Source organism: Sinohyriopsis cumingii, chromosome 6 (assembly GCF_028554795.1).
Source record: "Sinohyriopsis cumingii isolate HCF-2022 chromosome 6, ASM2855479v2, whole genome shotgun sequence".
NCBI lineage: Eukaryota > Metazoa > Mollusca > Bivalvia > Unionida > Unionidae > Sinohyriopsis > Sinohyriopsis cumingii.
The window spans coordinates 48,218,175-48,241,019 of NC_142966.1; the positions used below are offsets into that span (position 1 = coordinate 48,218,175).

The 22,845-nt window shown below is 34.1% G+C and overlaps 1 protein-coding gene across 2 annotated transcripts in view; it reads left to right on the forward strand.

Moving 5' to 3' along the window:
• LOC149796881 (glycine receptor subunit alpha-2-like) overlaps positions 1 to 22,845 on the forward strand; it is a 92,770-nt gene that overhangs the window by 59,321 nt on the left and 10,604 nt on the right. For both annotated transcript variants that reach the window (XM_089961534.1, XM_089961533.1), the window contains exons 5-8: positions 3,109 to 3,335; positions 4,640 to 4,722; positions 17,788 to 17,919; positions 22,651 to 22,668. In XM_089961534.1, coding sequence (XP_089817660.1) covers positions 3,109 to 3,335; positions 4,640 to 4,722; positions 17,788 to 17,919; positions 22,651 to 22,668 — 460 coding nt within the window. The remainder of the gene's footprint in view (positions 1 to 3,108; positions 3,336 to 4,639; positions 4,723 to 17,787; positions 17,920 to 22,650; positions 22,669 to 22,845) is intronic.

Consider the following 22,845-nt stretch of genomic DNA (forward strand, 5'->3'; position numbering starts at 1 on the left):
TTTCATCTTATTAATTTGAATACTCTTTTTTATTGAAGGTGGAAGCTCCCCACTTTGAATGTTGCTGTGTCATCTCAGATTTTATTACTTGTCATCAAACGACTCATTTGTGTCTATTGTTCAACGCTCAATATCCTCGGGTACTTCTATTGGCTCTCTTTCAAAAGCAGTAGATTCTAACGGATGTTTAGGTTCTGTCTCGTCAATATGTCACACATATGGTTTCAAAATGAAATCTCAAAATCGTCATCAATTTGAAGGTTATTTAAATAGTGATAAATGGACCTGACAGACATCGAAAACATAGAAAATAGTATAACTATTTCTACAGAGAATAGAAAGGAACTGACTATTGCCATTACAAAATGTAATATACCAAAAGATGACTGGCAAAATGTTAACTGCAATAGAGTTTGGAAAGATGAACAACAAGCAAATTAAATAGACATATGACATATTTATCAATGATAGAGTTATTTACATTTCAAAAATCGTTATTACAATGTTGCAATTTGCTATGTGACGTCGTTGATTAACAGATCTCTTCGAATCGAAATCTTTGAATGCTTGCAGAATGAGCCGAAACATGGCTACATAGAAGGTATCAGATACCTCACGGGATTTCTCTCAGTCAAATTGGGATGGCACTGAGTGAGATCACTTGGAACATAGAGAAGGATATATTGTTCAAGTTCGTCGCGGCCTATATACGCCTACACGTCGCGGCCTATATACGCTATGGAATGTTTACTTTCATGTGAAAGCATAGAAGACGATAATGTATTACTGTACTGAAATCTGCTGGTTTAGTAAATATATTTTAAATTTGGTGTTGTCATATCATTAAATAAGATAGTGATACATAAACATCACTGGTTTAATGATTTGCAATTTTTATAGCATCGAAAAATCTTAGTGGTCTAGTAAGTATATTTTTTAGTTTGTAATGCTACTGTATCCCAAATATATCACTATAGACATATATAACACATATGGCTAAGGTTTAATCAAGTTTGACTAGCCCGGCTCTAACATGTTGCTTACTATCTCGGTATATTTATAAAGTACATGTGTCAATGTTGTTTTCAGCTATATAAATCCATCCATCCATCTGCCCGTCTATACATGAAACCATCCCTTGATTTAACCCTGAGAATATTTCACTGTGTTCATTGGTGGATCATTTTGACGATCTCGTTTTGGACGAGGCTCATTTGGTTAATGCGTTTATACATTTGACTGTTTGACTATCTTAATGACTTAAATCTGTCAGAGTGCATTGTGCATTTTGTATATTTTGTCAATCAACGATTACTTCACTGTCTTTCTTAAATAACTTTTTACTGGAATGTGATAACGTATATGTGTGCGTGCGTTGTAACATAGCTTGAAACAAAATTCAGTCATATAGCTGCGTTGTCTGCAGTGTGACAGTTTATAGTGATATCTAGCACTTGGGGCATCTTGCCGCAGACATCAAGCATCATGTCTCAACCAGTTACATTATCCTGACACCAGGCCGACCTGTATAACAATAACGTCTTAATGATGAGCTCCAAGCTAGGCTACTGCATGTACGGCCGGCGTTAGAATCCGCGACCTCCCGCATCCGAGGTTGACACTCTAACCACTGGAGTTGTCTCGTGAAAACGTAAATATTAGATTGTTGAATCAATATCAAATATGATTATAAAGTCAATCTAATGGAAATTATATCTTCAAGCGAAACATAGTTTATTTGTTTTATCAAAAATGATGTTATCTGTATTGGAACAATTTTTTTTTATATCACATGCACTACATCCCAGATGCATCTACATAATTGATTCGTATTTTATGCTCCGCTTTTGTATTATTATGATTGAATTAAAATTGATTTTTTAAACGTTCCACGCTGTATCTCTATTTGCAATAGCAACCACAGAAGACAACGTTGTTAATAAATAACACAAATCAAGTCTTTGAAATTGTAATAACTCACTTTGTATGCAGTTGTGTGTATTTTTATATTCCAGTGCTGTCCAAAGTAACCGTCGTTGACAATTTGAGTTACCTCATTTCCTCCGCCAGTCAATCTTTCCGTCAATTTTTCGTATTTTCTTTCATACAGTACTAATCGGAATTACATCAAACATTGTGATATACTAGCCAACTTGGAAATATAATTCCAGATGGGGTTCACTTAGGGTCGTATCGAAATTTCTTCACAGACAGTTTAACAGTAGAGTGATACCTCTCAAATCCGAAATCCAGTGGGACTAAGCAAATGCCTCGGTTTTGATGGGTTTTCATTTTACTGATGTTTTCATATTTAATATATAATGAGACAGATCGTTCATGTCCTTCAAGTCAGTTGATTGAGGATCAGTTAGGTGTATAGAACAAAGAAACATAATCCTTGATCTGCACAAGAACAGGTACTATAATACCGACACTTATCTTTGAACGCTGTCATTTTAGTCAGGTGTACTGTGCGTCAGTGCATCTGCCGGACTTTGTTTAACTTCACAAATGGCCTTGTGATATTTCGCGAATGTTACCTAAACTCGCACTGAGGTTCTGTCAGCTATCTAGCTTCGGTTTGTGGAGTGCGTTTTAGTGAAGAATTGAAATTTAGGACTATTAAAAAGAAAAACCTGGTGACCAGAAAAAATTGTTTCGGTTTAACGATGTTTCTATGTTACTGCATATGCAAGAAAAACACAAACACACATACATGACATGCAGCTGGTGAAGAAATTTCACTATTACTTTCTGCTTGATGAGTCTGAGTGCGAGAGAATCACAAAGAAAACGTCCTTAAAATCCTTAAATTTTTAACATTACAAATATTGTCACAAATTGCATCCTGTACTTTGCATCGCCGTACAAAATACAAATGGAAAGTTGTTGCCTTGCGATATGGGATTATTAAAGCTGTTCTATTTAAAATACATTATGAAATATTATTCTCAAGCACTTAGGGCCTTCATTTAAGCTCTTTTATTGCAAAAGCAATACGGAATAGTGTTCATGTTTGCCAGTATGAGTTATGATGACATTAATCGTTTCTTACCTAACAATTGGTAATACGCCTAGATTTTGTTTAATGATATTGCTCGTATTTAGGAGTATTCCCTCGACGTATTCTTCCGCCAATCCTGGCTAGATCCTAGACTTGTTTACGGTAACCGCTCCACGCTGCCATGGCTGGAATTAGACACAAAACTGATTGACAAAGTCTGGGTACCCGACACGTACTTCGCCAACGAGAAGAGAGCGTCTTTCCATACGGTTACAGTTCCCAATAAACTGATGCATCTGTATCGCAATGGAACGGTTCTGTACAGCATGAGGTATGGAATGAGTTGAGTAGTGTTTATCTTTCTCGACCAACATGAGTATGCATTGTACGTATTTCGACCAAAATGAGTATGCATTGTACGTATTTCGACCAACATGAGTATGCATTGTACGTATTTCGACCAACATGAGTATGCATTGTACGTATTTCGACTTCACAGGATACATTTTGTGTGTGCTAGCTCCTATAATCTTCCAGCATGTTAAATTATTTGCAATTAAAAGAATTGAAACCAGGGCCGGATTCACAAGGGTTTGGGCATAGAGGCCACGTACCCCGGACCCCATTTGTTATGAGAGTCCCTTGGTTGCCATGGAAAGAATTACATTTGTTTTGAACCACAACAAACCGTCTAATACATAAACTATATAGCTATAATAATGGCACACATAGCAAGGGCAGTTTAATGACTGATTTCAGTATTTGTAGATCTATGAACCCCCTCCCCCTCTTAAATTCGTAAGTCCCCTCCCTTAATCCGGTCCTGATTGATCCTCATTTTATTTTGGATGCAATGAAACACACCATGCATGTATCCGTGTCTCACGGCTGTTCAAGCAATGTGTAATTGATTTCCAGTTATCAGGGTTTCAGGAATCCTGTAAAATTTACATTTGATTTTTATATCTGGAGAGATTGGACATAAAGCGACATGGTTCCGTCTTCTGTTCTTCATTCAATAATGAAAAAGCAAACAAAACAATAACATTATTTTTATAATTTTGATAATCGCAATAAAAGTACTGTGATAAAGAATGATAAGTCCACGAAGAGTTACCATGGGTGTTGTAAATCTGTTGCCGAAACTCTCCAAGATGTACATTTCTTTGTATATTTGAACAGACGAATTATGAATTTCTATGGGTGGAAAGTTGATGAATGTTTAAATAATCATTCAGTTGTTATATTATGGACAATCAGTGACATCGTACTTTTCCCATCCTCTTATAATCTTCTATTATTACTTGGAGATTGGGTATTCAGCTAGGAGTAACGCAAGAAAATGTTCCCCAATCTATAAGTTTGGAAGTGATTTTGGATTTCCTGGAACATTAACTATTTCACAGCATCAATTTATGAAAAAGGTAAATACTCCACCTCCCAGATGCTATTATCATCAATGAGTTCAAATGCATGATCACATAACTTCGACTTGCGAGTAGGCGTTGATTTTACACAAACGGATTATCTTAAGTATCATCTCAATGATCGTTTCATTTGCTTACGTCTCTTCACTCTTTTCTTCTTTTTCTTGTTCCCGGGATTTACTTCAGCATTGTTTTAATCTGATTTCAGACTCTCCTTAACTCTTAGTTGCCATATGAGGTTGGAAAAGTTCCCAATGGACAAACAGAAGTGCCCAATAATAATTGCAAGCTGTAAGTTACTAACTTTTAGCTATTTTTATTAAGTACATTAATTATGAAGGTGATAAAATACATACATTTTCTTTAAAGTCAGTAGTAAGATGGTTGATGCACCTATATCCCCACTCCATTGGCAGCTAATCGAGCTACTTTATAATGAGGGCTTTACCCTCGGATATATGGAATAATATCAGCAACTTCAATTGTATGCAGCTTCGATTATTATATAAGCGATGGAAAACGTCGGCCATAGTTGAGCCAAGCAAAGTGCCATCATTGTACATATAACCATGAAGGTGATTGCAGCTGTTCCATGGGGTACCATTACATTTTTTGAAATCACTAATGATGAAAGATTTAAATCTAAGTGTGGTAGGACGGACGATAGCTTGTCAATTGATTACCACTAGAGTAAGTATTTAAAACGGGGAGATGAAGAAGCTAAAGAGAAATAATGCATACCATTAGAAGAGCTAAATAAACTAGCAAGCAAACAAAGAATCAAACGAAAAGCAATTGAGTAAACTTCTTAGAGTTGTACATGCTAGATGATCTGGATAAACCTTCACCGCAATTTAAAGATATCAATCCAGATAGGTTCGGACAGGAGCAAAATAAATCAACGTTGTCTAAAAATCATGTTGACCGCTAAACTAAAGCAAGGTCAAACAAATGTATTACTGGTTTTATGGCAGCATAACTCTTTCAAGTGTTGCGCTAATGTACAATAAAGTTAACTTTATTAAAACAAACCTCTAAAATACAACCAAATTAAATGCCAGAAAGGATCTGATATTTCACAAATATGCAGTATAAATGAGACATATAACATAGCACTATTTATCATGTAAATGTTTAACCAGTTCTTACAGTTAATTACAATCATGACTTTGAACAAAACATATTTTAGAGGTCGATATATCCAACATTAACTGACTTACTTGAACAGTATTGATAAGGAAGGCAATACATAATTGGATCATTCAAGAGGAGTTAATTGTGATAGTTTCAGAATATAATAAATACTATTAGCTAAATAGTATACACTCAGGAAGAAAACAAACAAGTTATGATATTAAGGAGTTGAACAAGACTTTAGGAGAGGAGAGGAAACAAGTTAAAGGAGAAAGAGAGTTGAGAGAGGCTTACGAGACACAGAGTTTCTATTATAATAACGGAGGTATCAACGTAAATCCAAAGCTGGTTTTGGATACTATTTAACTGAACAGCTGTTCCTCACAGCTGTCTGTATTCTGGCCGGTTTCATTTACTGTACGATTGCAGAATCACCGAAGAATAATAAAATTGGAAAAACTATCAATTTCATTGCAGAGAATAATTTTTTCTTCCTATTTTCTGTTACATTAGCAACATGAAAGAAACAAAGAATATTTTAATCACATATAGCGTTTATAGCCTTGAAATGTACACGGAGAAGGCCAAAGAATGTGTGTCAGCAAATAATGACAAAGATCACAATATATACATCGAATGGTTGAAGTACAACTCAATAGTTGTTGTAATTTCTGAGAATAATTATACACTGCCCATAACCATCTACAATTCTAAATGTTAGAATTCAATAACCAGACATGCATTCAGACATCCACTGTTTGTTATTATTCGCGTTTGCAAGAATACGTACATGCTGAAAGTGATTCTGATGGTAACTTTATTTCATATACTGCTAATGGTCATAACAAGCAAGTCCCTAGGAATATCGTTTACAGATTGAGAATTAGTATTAAAGATGAGGACTGGAAAGTAACAGATTTATGTTGTACCGCTAAGAAATATTTTCCGCGTGAAGAACATGGACGAGATACATTTAAAAGATCATAGTGATTCTAGATTTAAATCCATTGAGAAACATAGGCGTAAAATGCAATCATTAGCCAATGAATGAACAATGACTTCAACTTAAATAACTACCGTATTAGCTGATCCGGTGAAATCAACTGTTGTGGCAAGATAGATCGTACAAAGACTTTGAATGCTACTAATTTGAAATATATTAACACATCAAAAGAACAAACATAAGCTATTGAGCAAACTAGCAGCTATAGAACAACTAAAATCCAAGACTTACATAAACATTCTGAATATGACATCAAACCATTTTAGAGGCATATCACTTGCTAAGCAGAGATTTAATATCCTGTCTAATACCTAGCAGACTGTACGAGAAAGAGAAGTGCAATTCCGGACATTCAACAGTACCTATACCCTACTGAAGAACGGTTAAACTCATAGATGGATACGGTTGAGAGTGACATGGATAAATTAGGGTAATCTCTGGAACACTTTACTTTTTGAATTGGAAGAAGTAGAAGTACTTAAAGAGCGATATGAAGCAACATGGTTGAGAAAGTCAAAATGATAAGTATCCCACGTAACGCTTACAGATGAACTTAAAGAATATGTTGACAGAGAGCCATTTGATATTATTAGTCCATTATAAAGTAGTATTAAGTACTATTAGATGACAGGATACGTGTGTAAAACAACTTAAATTATTTGCAAGAAATGCTTACAACTGAAAAATATGCATTCGAAACGCAACGAAACGAAACTCGATTTTAAAAATGATGCTTGCAATACGTAATCCTCAAAATGATACATAAACAAAATAAATTAAAGAAAACGTAATGGCGCTCAATACTTAATTAAACAGAAATTAGTACAAAGACTTGCTGTTAATTCCTAAAGGGATTAGTTAAAACAGGAAATCGATTGGCACGACATAGTTGTGTGATAATATCACATTAATGACATTGATGTATATTGCTATATGGATTACTAATATTTGAATTCAGGACGAGTGTAATTTCTCACATAAGGCGAAGGCTAGAACATTTAATCGAAGCGGTGATTGATCATTCCGCATAACGCTCAACTTTGGCGCACATGGTCTTTTGATAACGAACTATCAACTACTGTTTATAGTGCCATAATATTTCAGCTTGGCACTCATGGACTGCTGATATACCACTGATCCGTACAATACGTTGTGCAGTCGTTGAGCGCATTAAGATGCAAACAAGCTATATGAACACAATACAATTGTTAGTTTAAATATCAAAAGCTGTTCGATATTAAAAACATTAAGAAATTTGTTTTGGATTACAAGGCAGTCGAATTAGTACATGAATATATATACGAGAGGAATAATTGCACCCGATTGCGAGAAGCAGGAACCATTCCCAATATTCATTATGTGCAACATTCATAATTCATGCGAACTTGTCAGTGTCGATAAAATTACAAATGCTAACGGCAAGCAGACACCATTATATCCGACAGCATTATGCATTGTGAAATTTGACATAATGTTAATATGGAAAAGTCCCAATCATATAAGACAATCAAATACCCTGTCAACCATGAACGATACAAAAAAAATTTGGAACGGATCTGATTATGCATTACCCAACAGTTGACAAACAAACTGCTGTGAAGGGGACATTTTACATGGCGTCCGTCTTTAAATAGTCATAAGTTGCCCTAACTAAACCAGAGTCAATAATGGATGCTGACAATTCGCAAACGACACAGTATGCAGATCAATAAGATTTACGTGTTACGATAATTCAAATGAAGTAACACATACACATTGGGTAATAAAGGATTCGTAATTACAAAGCGGACAATACGCCCATACTTTATTTATGGTAAATATAATGCCAAGAAAACTCGATTAACAGAATTCAGTGATATACGATGCAATTACTTTAAATTCATTGGCTAAATATGTTGACTAAAACAAAAAAGGAATTCCCTTTCTTGCATGACTACATCACTTGAGAGAAAGAATTATTGATCTGTCTCTTCATTCACCGCGATTAATTGTAAAAGAATGGATTTTAGATGGCGGTTTAGTTTGTGAGTGTGACATATATTATTAAGAAATGTGCAATAGAGTAAGAGGGTATGAAGCAATGAAGGGATGCAGTGTAAGAGATTTCAACATGCCATCTGATGCTATCGTAAATACTGATATATAAATATAACATTAAGGCCTACAATTTGATGTACTGGAAATCGAAGACGTTTAAGGACAATTGGATAAAAGAAGGAATGCTGTCTGGTTGTGGAGTGATTTCAGTTATTTGCTAACTCTTCTATGAAATTCGGATTTGATGATCAGACTATAAACTGTACTTTCCTTTATGAAACATACTTTATTTAGGCTGAATATTGGTTTGATTATAGAGTAGTTCATCTTGTTCTCAAAATGTGTTTTATAATTGGATGCAGACAACAGTACGTGAACGAACATGTATGTCATTAACAACATCATCCTTTACTTGTACACTGGCTTAAAGTTATTATAATGGAAATTATAGATCTGCCACGTACATAGGTCAAGCAGAGCCAAGCCATCATCAAAGAGTTTTGTCGTGTTCTTTCAACCGACGAACTCCAAATGTTTATATATTATTGTTCTTCGTGGAAGTAATAAATCCTTTTGAGATCTGAAACCTTTTTCGAACAACATAACTTTACTCACCCACGGAATTTTCCATCAGTTTAATAAATCCAGATATATTCATGAGTTTGAAGAAATTATTTCCAAAGTCACTAGTTCAATTTTCTCGTCCTCAGATTTTTAATTCAACGTAAGATTTTATCCATACTTCAATAACGCGATTTTATATGGTATCATTTATATACAACATCCAATTACGATAATAGATGTTTACCAATATATTGTATCGTTTTTATACAACATACAATTACGATAATAGATGTTTACCAATGATATCTATGCTTGTTTTGTACACAGATCTCTTCTGTGGTGATATATCAGATTCTTTTCTGATTCATTATTATGGAGATAACGGTTTATCTTTGAAATAACTATGTAACCGTTTTAGAACCGATACATCTAGTTATAAAATACCTTTGAAACTTTCTTAAAATGTCCAAGACATTAGATTTCATTTGTGTTTGTGGCTTGTTTGCCCATTTAAACTGCTTTATAGGTATGTATTTGCTCATGACCCAACCATTCACATCTTTTGATTTTATTTGCATGCTTTGACGTTGTCATATTGCATTCTACGTCATCTCTCAATGTACCTTCATCACCGACATTTTTCTCATGATTTGTTCTAGCGTATCAATGTGAGATCATATTCTTTATATACTTGCTGACTGTATCATTAAGAAAATTTAAAAGTCTGTAAACAACTCTAAGTCTACTTTCGTTTTTTCAAAATAACATTATGGGTTAGTTCTGGTACTCTGTAATACGGTGCTGGACCCAACATGTAAATGTGCAGGCATTTCTAAATACCTAATAAAATGTATCACAACATTAAAATGTATTTCTTCAAGTAGGAGTCATGTAAGACGCGTTCTGATTTTAATTTGAAACGTTTCATGACATTTTTATATACTGGTTATTCCCTTCTGTTATCCATAATCCTAGACTGGAATACAATTGTAATATTGTTCTTTTAAATATTTAACATCGTCCATTTACTCATTTGGATATACATCTTTTCTAAAATATTTTTGTTGCATGTTCACAAAATGTCATGTTTTCTGTGAATTTTTCATAATTTTTAGAATTCCTTCAGCTGTGTTCTAAAGACTGTCTCACGATCTTCCAACTTTGCAAATCTAATTGTCTTCTTTATAACAATATCCTAATTCAAATATATCTAGTACATTATATTCACTAAATTAAATGTAGTTTTCATATTATTTTTAATGTCATCCCTTGATTCGTGTCCTTTATCATCAATGTAAACATATATATGTATCCCGACAAAGTTATAAGTAATTAGAGGTACAAACAGATATCTGCAAATTACACTCGTTGTGTACTGACAATCGTTCTTATCGGTTAAATGATCGTGATTGTTTTTTACTTTGGAGGCTGTAACTAACATTAACCTATGTTGGTGTATTGGAAATGTGTCTTATCTTCTTTCGTGAATATAATTTTAGTAGCGATTTTTGGTCTTTGATTTATGCAATCATTTTCATACTTGTATTCATTTCTCCAGTAACACAGCTAGTCGTAGTGGCACCACTGATGACTTTTCGACAATCTTTCTCCTTTTCGCCCTGTTCTCCGATGTTTCTTGGGATTTGGAAAAGTCTTTGCCTGTCTTTTATATGTTATTCCCATATCTTCCACAGTCTGTCTCACTTTCTCTTTCCTCTCCTTGTGCCCTGTAGGATTGTCTTTGACAGACCAGATGAGCGTGTGACTTGACCATACAGTCATAGTTGGAGTTTCTTTACAGTGGTGAGCAGATCTTTAAATGGTCCAATTGTACCATGGATTCCAATACGCACATCCTCATTAGATACTTGGTATAAGTATTATTTTTTCAGGATCCTTCGATAACATCTCATCGCTAAGGCATGGATTTCTCACTCTCTAGTTCTGCTGTATGGGTCTATGTCTGACATGCATTCATAAATATGGACATGACGAGGGAGTGCATAAGCTTTATCTTGGACCCAAGCGTGATGGTGCAGTCCAACCAAATGGGGTTTCGTCCTAGCCTTTGCAGCTGTTGTCTGAGCAAACATGGACAGAACATTAGGTTTAGAACCATCATCAAAGGCAATAGTGACTAGGTACTTGTCGCTGTGAACATCTTATGTCTATTTACTCTTATTTCCGGGTCCCCGAGTAGCCGAGTGGTCTAAAGCGCTCTCCGTTACGGATCACTGCCATCTCACCTCTGTCTGCATAGGTTCGAGTCTCGGATTCGGCCAATGTGGATATGTGAGAAAGCTTGCCAGTAGCTTCTCGAGGGTCGGTGGTTCTTTCCGAGATTTTACCGAGTTCTTCCTCCACCATTAATAGTGGCCGCCATGCATAGCCTATCGTGTGCTGAAAATGGCGTTAAACCCTACAACAACAACAACAACAACTCTTATTTCCTTTTGGACGCCACTCGGGCTGTTTTTATTAGTCTGACCATTGATCTATGTCCCATCCCTTAATGATGCTTGCTTGAAAAGGTTCACTGAGTTTCCAGTTCTTGTTCATCCCCCGATATCCCATCAATAACATCAAACAGGCGCAGGTTGGTGATTGTTCTGCCTCCAGTACTTACACTGCCTGCCCTCGTGGTCTTCCAAGGCATCAAAAATGATACCTTCCAGGTAGATGTTGAAAAGCGTGGTCGAGAGGAGACATTCCCCGTCAGACTCCGACTGTGGTTCTGAACCAATCTCATATTCTTCCATTGGAGAGGATTGCATTAGTATCCTTGTCATGCATGTATTCTATGGTGCTGATTAGTTTCGTGTTTCAATGTATGTCCGCATGGGGGCCAATAAGGCTGCATGCCGTACCTTGTCGAAAGCCTTATTAATGTCATTGAAGACACGAATGAGATCATGTTAATGCTGCATATACTATTTACAAAGGGTTCGAAGGTTGAAGATCTGTATTATAGTGCTACGTCATGTTCTGAAGCATGCCTTTCTTCAGCAAAGGTGTATTCTGCTAGAGGTTTCAGCCTACTGTGGATGATCTTAAGCACAACCTTGCTTGGATAACATAGTTGTTTTGTTCGGTAGTTCTGGCACAGTTTCAGATTCCATTCCTTAGGAAACGTGATGATCAGAGACTGGATCCATGGTGTGGACCATTTTCCGATTTCCCAAATTTTGTTCCAGATTGTTGTGAGGATATCTAAAGTTATGCCGCTATATTTTGTGTGCCCCAGCTGACTTCCCTTTCTTTAGTGCCTTTGTTGCAGCCTCTACCTCTTCTCCGAGGATCGGGTGGTCAAATTTTGTTGATCTTGCTGGCTGTGTATCTTACTGCGTGTTGACGGTGGTGATCAAGGAGCCTATCTAGGTTTATTTGGTCAGCATCTAGAAATATAAGTGGTGCACATTTTCGGCCTATTGATGCCTCAGATGCTTGTGCCATGCGTCTAGGTTTTCCTCGGACGAAGTGTTATGGTTAACATCAGCAAGTCATGTCATGGTCGCTTTCAATGTAAGCAATTGGCAATGCTGACTCTACACCGGAAGTGCATCCTCACCAAGACGTAGTCAGTATGTTTGTAATTTTTTTCGCCTGCAGCCATAACCTTTGTAAAATCATTTTAGACTCATAGCCTCTGTGTATGTTTGGCCGTTTGTATTCTCAATGATTTTAGTAAAGTCTTGTAATTGCTGTGCAAAATTATTTGCAAACGCACCAATTCAAGTTTTAAAAACATCAATAATTTATTACCTTATTTTGTATTTTGGTCAGTTCTGTCTCGTTAAAAAAATATAGTGCCAAGATAATAAACGTATTTTCTTCGATTATATTTAGAACTTTACTTCCCAAACCTACTATTATCAACTTTCAAATGTCTGAGCAGAACTATTTTCCTGTTAATGTGATGACGGAAATAATGTATTCTTTTCAAATATTATCATGCCTTAATATAAGACATCTTGAGAGCTTTCGGTTAGGGTTTAATTCTTCAAACCAAATATCACAATATATGTTCATTATTATAGGTTTGTTGATTTCTTATGGAGCGATTCATTACATTTTGGAGTGCCAGTTTTATCCTTCCATTTAGAATAGTCATATATAGTTTTTAGCTGATTCCTGCGGTTTCCATGTCACTATTACGTGGTTTTTCCATTAATTTTCTTAGTTACAAATCCTTTCAATATTGTAAAAATCAGTAAGCTTACTGTTCAGCAACAACTTATCTTCGTAATATATTTCATCATTTTTCTCTATGTTTAATTTTTCCGCATTATAAACGACTGCATCACACATTAATACTGCCTGATTTTGAAAATGTGCCTATTTAAATATTGACTTGAATTTTGAAATCCTGACAGTCTTACATATATTATACTTGGGTATTCCAAATGTATTCATTGTGAGAGGAACAATAATTGCATGCATACCATTGACATGTTCTTTGCCAACTTAATTACACTCATATCAACTTAATTACACTCATATCAACTTAATTACACTCATATCAACTGATTTGTGATAGTCTTATTATATCACTAGGTCAGCTAAGGAAAAGCTTGTACTCTTTTTCTGGTCTCGTTTTGTGCTAAATATTTACGGTCTTTCTAGTGTTATATTCAGCCTTCCTATTCTAGAGACTTTCATGTCTGTGTAAGTTGATAAATGTTCAAGGATTCCCTTTCAAATAAGTTTTTATCCTTGCAGTTGTTAGTTGCCCTCATCGAACTTTTTTGTTTAAGCTCCTAAACAATTTATCAGCTTCACTTTCTTTGTCAATTTATATTTAAATGTTTAAATTTGCTACATTCGGTCTTCTTATATTGTTTAATTTCCTGCAATATGTGATTAATATTAGAATATATAACTGGACTTTCAGGATTACTGAGATACTTATCTTGACACGTCAGTCAGTTTTACACGTTTTTGATTCTTTTTTGATGATTTCCTTTTCGCGATAAATTCTACTTTTTTTAATGTTTATAGGCATATTTGGCACTTTAATAGTAAAGTAACAATGTCGACATCTTAAAGTAATGTCTATTTCTTTCTGTGCTCAATGATATCAAAATATATTCTAAAATATTCGTCTGAAAACAAAATACGGTAGGATAGAAACACTAATTTGCCTGTATCTGACATCAAAATGACACTCTTCTGTGTTTAATAAAACCTGGACATTTACAGATGGTTTTCACTGTTAATGACAACGATATAAATTTATATTCATAGTTTTGGTTTAGCAAATGCATAAGAAATTGTAAAGTACGAAACAGCTATTAATTTTACATTTAATACAAATAATATTCTAAGTCTTCGTCAGTTATTTTTTCATAACAGATTAAATATTGTATACGATTTGCCAACTATATCTCTCTCAGTCGAATGATCGATCGAACGAAAGAACAAAATAACGATTCGACACAAGAATCTTGAATATACTTATTTAAAACGAACCTATCATCTTCAATCTATGAATCGTCTCCGAAAGGCTCAAAGTTGGAAAGAGCTAATTTAGTATAAGCATGCAGTAATTATTAATCTCAATGTATTGACGGGACGATGCAAGCTTTAACATGTTAAAACTCTAGTTTTAAGTGAGTATTGTGGTGGCCTGTTATTATCGCTATATGACGAATTGTCGCATACAAAATACACGTCGAATGTATTTATTCCATTTGATTTACGTGTATAAAATATATTTCATAAGCAGTCGTGTAGATTAAAATAGTACTAGAATGAAAATGAGCATAATAAGTACACCATTGTCAGTATATACGCGTAGAATTTCATTCATAAGATTTTATTTTTCAGGGGATAAATAGAGCTAACACAATATATCATATTTATGAGAATTGGAATGTTTCTTTCTGTTCATAAAATCTATACTCATTTTTTGTATGCCGTTCTATACATTTTCAATTGCATAACATCCTTCGCAACGGTAAGCATACAAATTTATCTCTGTAAACCTAAAAATAGCATTCCCTCCTTTGACAAGCAATTTGTATACTTCTTAGAAATAGAGACTAAATGACAGGTTTAAGTGTTATTCAACGGCAGCATATTTCTTTATAATCGAAGCCGCGAATGATACATTTGACAGATCTCTCTGCTGACAAAATGTAGTTGTGTATCATTTGACACAAATAAGTTCTAAACATTCTTCAATGCTGATGTCTTCAGAATTAGTTTCATTACTTTAGATATATTAAGAATTTAATATGCTCTCAGAATCAAGGTATGTATATTTATTCCGTGAAGTTGTGTATTAGAATTACCTAACTCGTAGCAATACACTTTACTTCTTGAAAAAGAGGTTTCTATTTCTTATTGCAATTGTTTTGATAACCATTGATCAATGACGTACACTCTGATCAGTTCTTAACAATTTGAATGGTTATGTCACGTGGCTCTTTGGCTTATAAATATGAAGAGGCTCTACTGATTCAGGCATAATTAAAAATAGCAAATTTTATCACGCTTGGTTCACTAAGATGAACTGGCTGAAGTCCCTGTTGTCAAAATCGCTAATGCATAATACATTGCATTTGATCACGCATGGCATACTTCCCAGGTCTGTCAGAATATTCTGATATCAGAATGTAATTATATAGTTTTAGCTTAGATGGATATGCTTTCGGGTGCACATACGGTATTTGTCACGCTTGATTATTTGCTAGATATTTTCACACATAGACTGAGTCATAAACTATAACACAAATATTGTTTCTTGGTTTACGTTGCTTTGTTGGGCCTGCTTATTTCACTTGTCTACTCGTTTGAGCAAGTCCTTTCCAGCTTCTTTATATTTCCGTTTCTTAACTTTTCTTTTTCATATCCTTTCTTCCAGACGATATTGTTAATCTGTTATTTTGCAACGTTTGTCAAAGGATATATATATATATATATATATATATATATATATATATATATATATATATATATATATATATATATATATATATATATATATATATAAACAACCCTTATTTTATGCGTGGCACACTGACAAACATGGTACGCTTTTACCTTTTTCCATCTCATCTGTTTCATCTCTTTTGCAGCTTTAATATTTTATAATTTCCTTTATTTCCAGGATAAATTTACAATAACTGATGCAGTAGATAGGGGTAATAGCTGAAGGACTAGTAAGGTTATTAATGGTTACCAGAAAATTTATACTTGTATAGTTTGATATATTCGATGGTATAGTCGTCATTATTAAGTATCTCTTACTTCTACATGAGAGGGGTGGGACATCAGTTATCTTATTACTGAATATTTTTTTTTAATTATAAAAATGACATGAAATTCAGAAAGAATAGAAAATCATGATACATTATTTACAGAGTTTGCATACTCGATACTTGTAATAGAAGAATATGGGATGAATCGTGAACGAATGAGAGTCTCGAAAAAAACGATGTATAAGTTTCATTTTAACTTCAAGATATACTTTCAAAGTTGTGTCCAGGCCCTCTGAGGACACCTGATACATTGCAAGTTAACTTTGAATTTCAGCTAACATCAGTAAATATGTATCACTGGACCAATAATAACAATGTGTATATTATGGCTGGGAAAAGCAGTTGCACGTTGACTTTTTAGTGAAGTCTTATCTAAATACCAAGACATACAACCGCATTTCTAGCTTTCCAACACATAAAGAGGCTATGCATTTGGCAATAGACCTATCAACATATCAGCAAATACAGACTGACCGTGATGATTGCGCTTCTTGTATGTGATTAAAAAGTAATCATATTCACGCAGTATACCATAAGAGTACTTTGAGCTAACAACCCTACAGTCACAAACACACAGTATACATAGGTAGCTAGGCATGCACAGCACAAGGCATGACACACAATCTATAACCAGAACTATAAAAATAAGACATATTTACATACATGATAAATACATGGCGACAAGATTCAATAATAGAAATCTAGATAAGCGTGATAGTATTCTGCATGGATAGGGTCGAAATGCTAGGAATTCAGGAGACTATTTTATCCAAAATAACGTTTTCATAGAATGTTTAACCAAATGCAAGACGTTCGATGGAGGAACACTTTTTCATACACTGGTCCTCGAATATGTAAAGGAACTGTGTTCCATACAGAGGTCATAGAACATGAAAAAACAACAGTTACATACAATGGTCCTAAAATATGAAAAGAAACCGTGTTCCATAGAGTGGTCCTCAAATATGAAAATGAACGTTCAGCTAGAATCTTAAAAACTTTAGGTATAGAAAGAAGCCCTTTAATTGAGGAGAGTCCTCGTGTTAAGCAATACGATTAAGGATCTTTGGTATGTAAGAAGAAGAAATTCACTACTTTAGTTTTGTATACCAACATAGACCTATGATATTTTATTCTATGATGAACAGCGAGTTAATCCAATTTTCTGAATATTTCACTAAAATGATTGTGAAATTGGTGTTTAGTATTACCGTGGCTGCTCGTGGTTTGTTTGTTTGTGTATAATTAACTTTAGTTATTTATTGTGGTATCAATGAAAAATACCATTTTTCTAAAGCTGTATACATCATGGGTCTTCTAGATAATGACATTTACTTCCTTTACGCTTCTTTTCAGATGCTTACACTGTTGAAAACATTGTCTTTCATTGGCACCCTAGTAGACCAATCATTATGTTCCGTTTGGAGATGCCCCAGTTTGACACCTCGAATGCCGATATTGATTACAGCAAATGCAACAAGGAATATGGTGAGAACAAGAGTCACTTCTTTGTATAAAAATACCATTATGTGTTTTTGCTGTTGAATTTGCCTCAGAAACACAATACGGCTTTTATCGTGATAAGTTCCAATTCTACTAGATCTCTCTTTATTTGTAAAGATTTTAGGTTTTCTTTCCATTCGACTAAATGGTCATATAAAAGGATCAGTTTTATTAAATTTAGGCAATCTGTAAAAAGAAAACAAACAACCAGCCGCGTTGTGAAGTTTGGTAGTAAATTTGTCCGAAAAAGTTAATTTTACGACATATCACATATTTAGGGCATTCCTGTGTATAATGTGCTAACTTTGGTTTTCGATAATGTGCTAACTTTGGTTTTCGATAATGTGCTAACTTTGGTTTTCGAATATAAGTCGCTCTTAAATATGTATCGCATGGAATTTATTGCTGACTAATCTTATTCTTAATAATTTTTTTGCTACATTAAAATTGGTCACAATACTTTGATATTCATATTTCTCGTGCTGATATGTGACCTAATTATATTGTTACGTTAATTTGCACGATTTCGTCCTAATATGACTTAATAATTCTTAAACGTGACCTTATTTAATCATTATTACATTCACACAGCTGCTTAAAGGTCACTGGCCACATATATTGTACAAACGTTTCATATAACTATAGTCATAAAAAACTGCATTTGTTATGTATGCACACCATAAAAATGTTTAATTAGATTTAAAAATCCGTTTTTTTAAAAGAAAAAATTATTCGGCAATCTCCGTAAACAATCGGTAGTTTCCGTGTGCCAAAAACGGATATAACGTACATGTATCCCTTCTACTCAATCTAGCCTGAACTGTGTTGCACATGGATTTAACCAAAAGAGTGATGATGGGACAAAAGGGTTCTTTTTTTCCCGAAAGACCCTATTTACCGGGAAAAAAATTGATTGAAGTCGTGGGATCAAATAGGATGAGGGATGTGAAAATTGTACCATTTATTCAAGTCCAACAATGTAAGACGTACCACAAGTTATTTATGTTTTAGTGTTCGACGCTTTAAACATAAATATAAGAACGATGTCTTACATTGTAGGACTACAGTTATGTCAACAGCAACATAACTCTTGAACATACGGAATTTTGAGTACAGTTGCATTTTACACCCTCCTTTGGTGATGAAAACCATTTTTGTACAAATGAATTTAAATTTGTTAAAGACATCAGTGCCTACATTTTTCTCAAAGACAGTCGAATATAAGAAAAATCCCTTCAGTCAATCGAGAAATTTGGACCTCCTAAATCACATAGAAATCTCTATGGTTCCTACGAGATTAAAAGGGAGTGAAATAGCTTATGTAAAATATTCAAATAAAGATTACATTACAGTAATGATACTGCAGATGTAAAAACATTGATGTTTAAAATAATACTTTCTGAACGTGTTGAATTTAGACTTTGATCAAACTCTTTATTTAGCATTATTATATCCAATATGAACTCAATAGGATTTAAAAAACGAATATTAGGTGTTACTCTGTAGCATCAAATATATATATATATATATATATATATATATATATATATATATATATATATATATATATATATATATATATATATATATATATATTCCTGTCCCAGAACTTATGTTGAAACTTTTTTAATCAAGGTATATATCTTAAGACATAGAAACGAAATAGATTTGCGTTGAATTTGTCTTGTGGGAATAAATGGACCTCATTTCCGGTTGCATACTTCTATTTCGAGTAATTAAATCGTTACTTCTTCTTTACACTTGATAATTTTTGAATCTTTTTATGCGAGTATAAATACTGATATACAACGAATCTGATGTACATCGAAAAAATATTAGAGTCTGGCCATTGACCTTTAAACTCAATTCGTTGATTGATTATTTACAGTTTGATATTAAATATAGTAAATATTCACGAATAGCATAACTTATTCTCTGTGAATAATTCCTGGCCTTCCCCTGCCCCTCATTATAGCCAACTTATGGTCCAATTTCAATTTTATTTCACCCAGAGGCGCCCACAATTGTTTTCGGGGGGTGGGGGGGGGGGGCGACTGCGCAAACAATTAGTGGTCAGCTATTAAGTTTACTGGATGTAGGCCAAACGCCACTTGCGCTCTGTGAAAGTAACTACATTGCACATCTCTGATCTAGTTCAGAATTATTTAATTCCCTTTTACTTCACAAATTTCAAATCATGCCTTCCTCCGTCTCCGCAGCTTGTAAAAAATGTAATCGTCAACAGCGAGATCAGTGTTAAATATATTTGGAGGAAACGTAGGTACCTGATGATGTGCAAGTTCGTGACGTGGACTCTCGCGCTGGTAAAATCAAAACGTCTGTACATACAAACTATATTTAACATGTAAAATGTCTACCACTACAACGGTTAGTCGACTGTAATGGAAATAAAATGCCTAACTTTTCTCGATATTGCCGTTTGAATATAATTATCTTCAACCAATACATATTCATATTTTAATGGTATTTTATATGTCTGTAATTTGATTATCATGTAAAGATTATTATTAATTATATATATATATATATATATATATATATATATATATATATATATATATATATATATATATATATATATATATATATATATATATGCGTACTGAAACAGTGATGGTGAAAATGATGATATATACACACACCGAAACACACACACTCTCATATCTATCTATCTATATATTGATCAATCTATATATCGATCTATCTATCTATAGTTTGCCATTCAGAAAATAGATTGGAATATCCAGATGCTTTGCCATAGAACAAAGATATTGGTATGCTCACATAGTTTGCCTTGCAGAAAATAGAATGGTATGCCCAGATGGTTTGCCATTGAGAAAGTAGCTTTTTGTTATACTCAGGGGATAATTGTCAGGCTTAAAAATGAAATAAATGGCATGGTCGTACTTCAACTGAAAATATTGATTATTTTATTTTCGATGAGAAAATAATCACCAAATATTGATCGTTCAAATCCCTCTATAATCATCTATAATTCTCACTTGTATTCTGGTTTGAAGAATATGGAAATGTACACAAGTGACAATAAAGGCTGGAAGATAACAATGGCGGTGCTAATGATATAGGGTGTTTCGTCGTACTTAAATTTAACACGACTATTCAAGCTTTATATTGTTATAATCTGTCGCCCATCAATTTGCGCATTATTATTCGGGTCACCAAGGCAAGTTAAAGTTGAAAGAAGCACCAGTAACTTACTGGCTACTTTACACCTTTGTCAGTCAAGTTGTTGTTGTTGTTGTTGTTGGGTTTAACGCCATTTTTCAGCACACGATAGGCAATGGTATATCGGATCCATGCACATTATACATACCCACATTAGCGATTACGAGACTCGAACTCACGTAGACAGAGATGAGATGGCAGTGATCCGTAACGGAGAGCGTTTTAGACCTTTCGGCCACTCGCGGCTCCTCTCAGTCAAGTTGAATCCATATAGTGTACGAAAAAAATATAAACTACCAATATCATTACAAAGATATCGAAATACAGTTGAAACGATATATAAATTAGCGCTGCAATGCTAAATTTTTGTTGCACTACAACAGTACACTGAACCGTTGCAACGATTTTGCTAACTCTAGTGTCTAGTGAGCGATATTTACATAAAGGTACAGAGATTTTAAAATACCAATATGACGGTATTTTGTGTTGTTGCAACAGTTTGTTTAATCGTTCCAGCTACGTTCGTGTCCTGCTACGGTTTATTCTACCGCTGCAGCCGTAAAAGATAATTTTAGCGTTGAGACCATAAATATTTCCGTTAAAACAGTGATACCAATGCACAGACCAGTATAATGTATAATGTGCATGGATCAGATATACCATTGCAACAAATAAAAATTACGGTAACACTGGCAATTGAATAAGATTGCAATGGTAGATTAATATTACTGCGGCAGTATAATGATAATAGTCATAAAATGGATGTCAATTATAAATACCATTGCGGCGACACCAGTTTAAAAAAAGAAAAGGTTGCAAAGGTAAATTTTCTAATTGCAATGGCAAAAATTAACCGTTGAATTGACAAATGCGTGGGAACCGAAATCTTAGTACGTCATCGGTTGCGTGTTTGAAATACCTTGAAGCCATTTACGTTCGGTAGAGTGATAATCATGATAGATTAATAAGATTAATACATAAAGCATAAATCGGTATAGGTAAGGGGTGTTGTTGGACAGTGTTCGTATAAAATAGTTGTTCTTTCTGTTGTGTTTAAATGACAATTGTGATAATTATAGTAATTAAAGTATAACACTGACATAATTTACTGTCCATAGCAGATTTTCGCGAGAGAGTGATATAAAACAAGACGTTTATTTTGATTAGGAAGAATCAAACAAATTTCAGGGCTTTAATATAAAATTTGTTTGTTTTTCTCTCCAATAACTTTGGCCTACAAAGGCAAAAGCCTTCAAAATTCGAAACTTTATAATAATATGGCCACAAAAACTCCAATAGCTTGAGTCTAGGAAAACAAAACATATTATGATTTCAATATTTAGTGTGGAGAAATCGAACTAAAAGCAATTACGACGGATATTTTCTCTTTCATTATTCATATCATTAGGATTCACATATAAAGAAAACTAAGTACGACTAAAAATAGATTTACTGAACAGAAACATACACCACGTTCAATTTCAAGTTTATAGTATAATATTTTCACAGGAAAAACTCCAGTGGAGGGTAAATATGAAACTTATAATCTTCAGCCACACCAATGCTTCTGCATGTTCACTAACTGAAATATGTTCTGCGTTTCCTGAGCTTGCATGCACCCAGTTTATGTATCTTCTGATAAGAAATCCAAATCTAACTTCAGATCATGTAGAAATCATAACCAGAATTAATGTCCTTTCGACA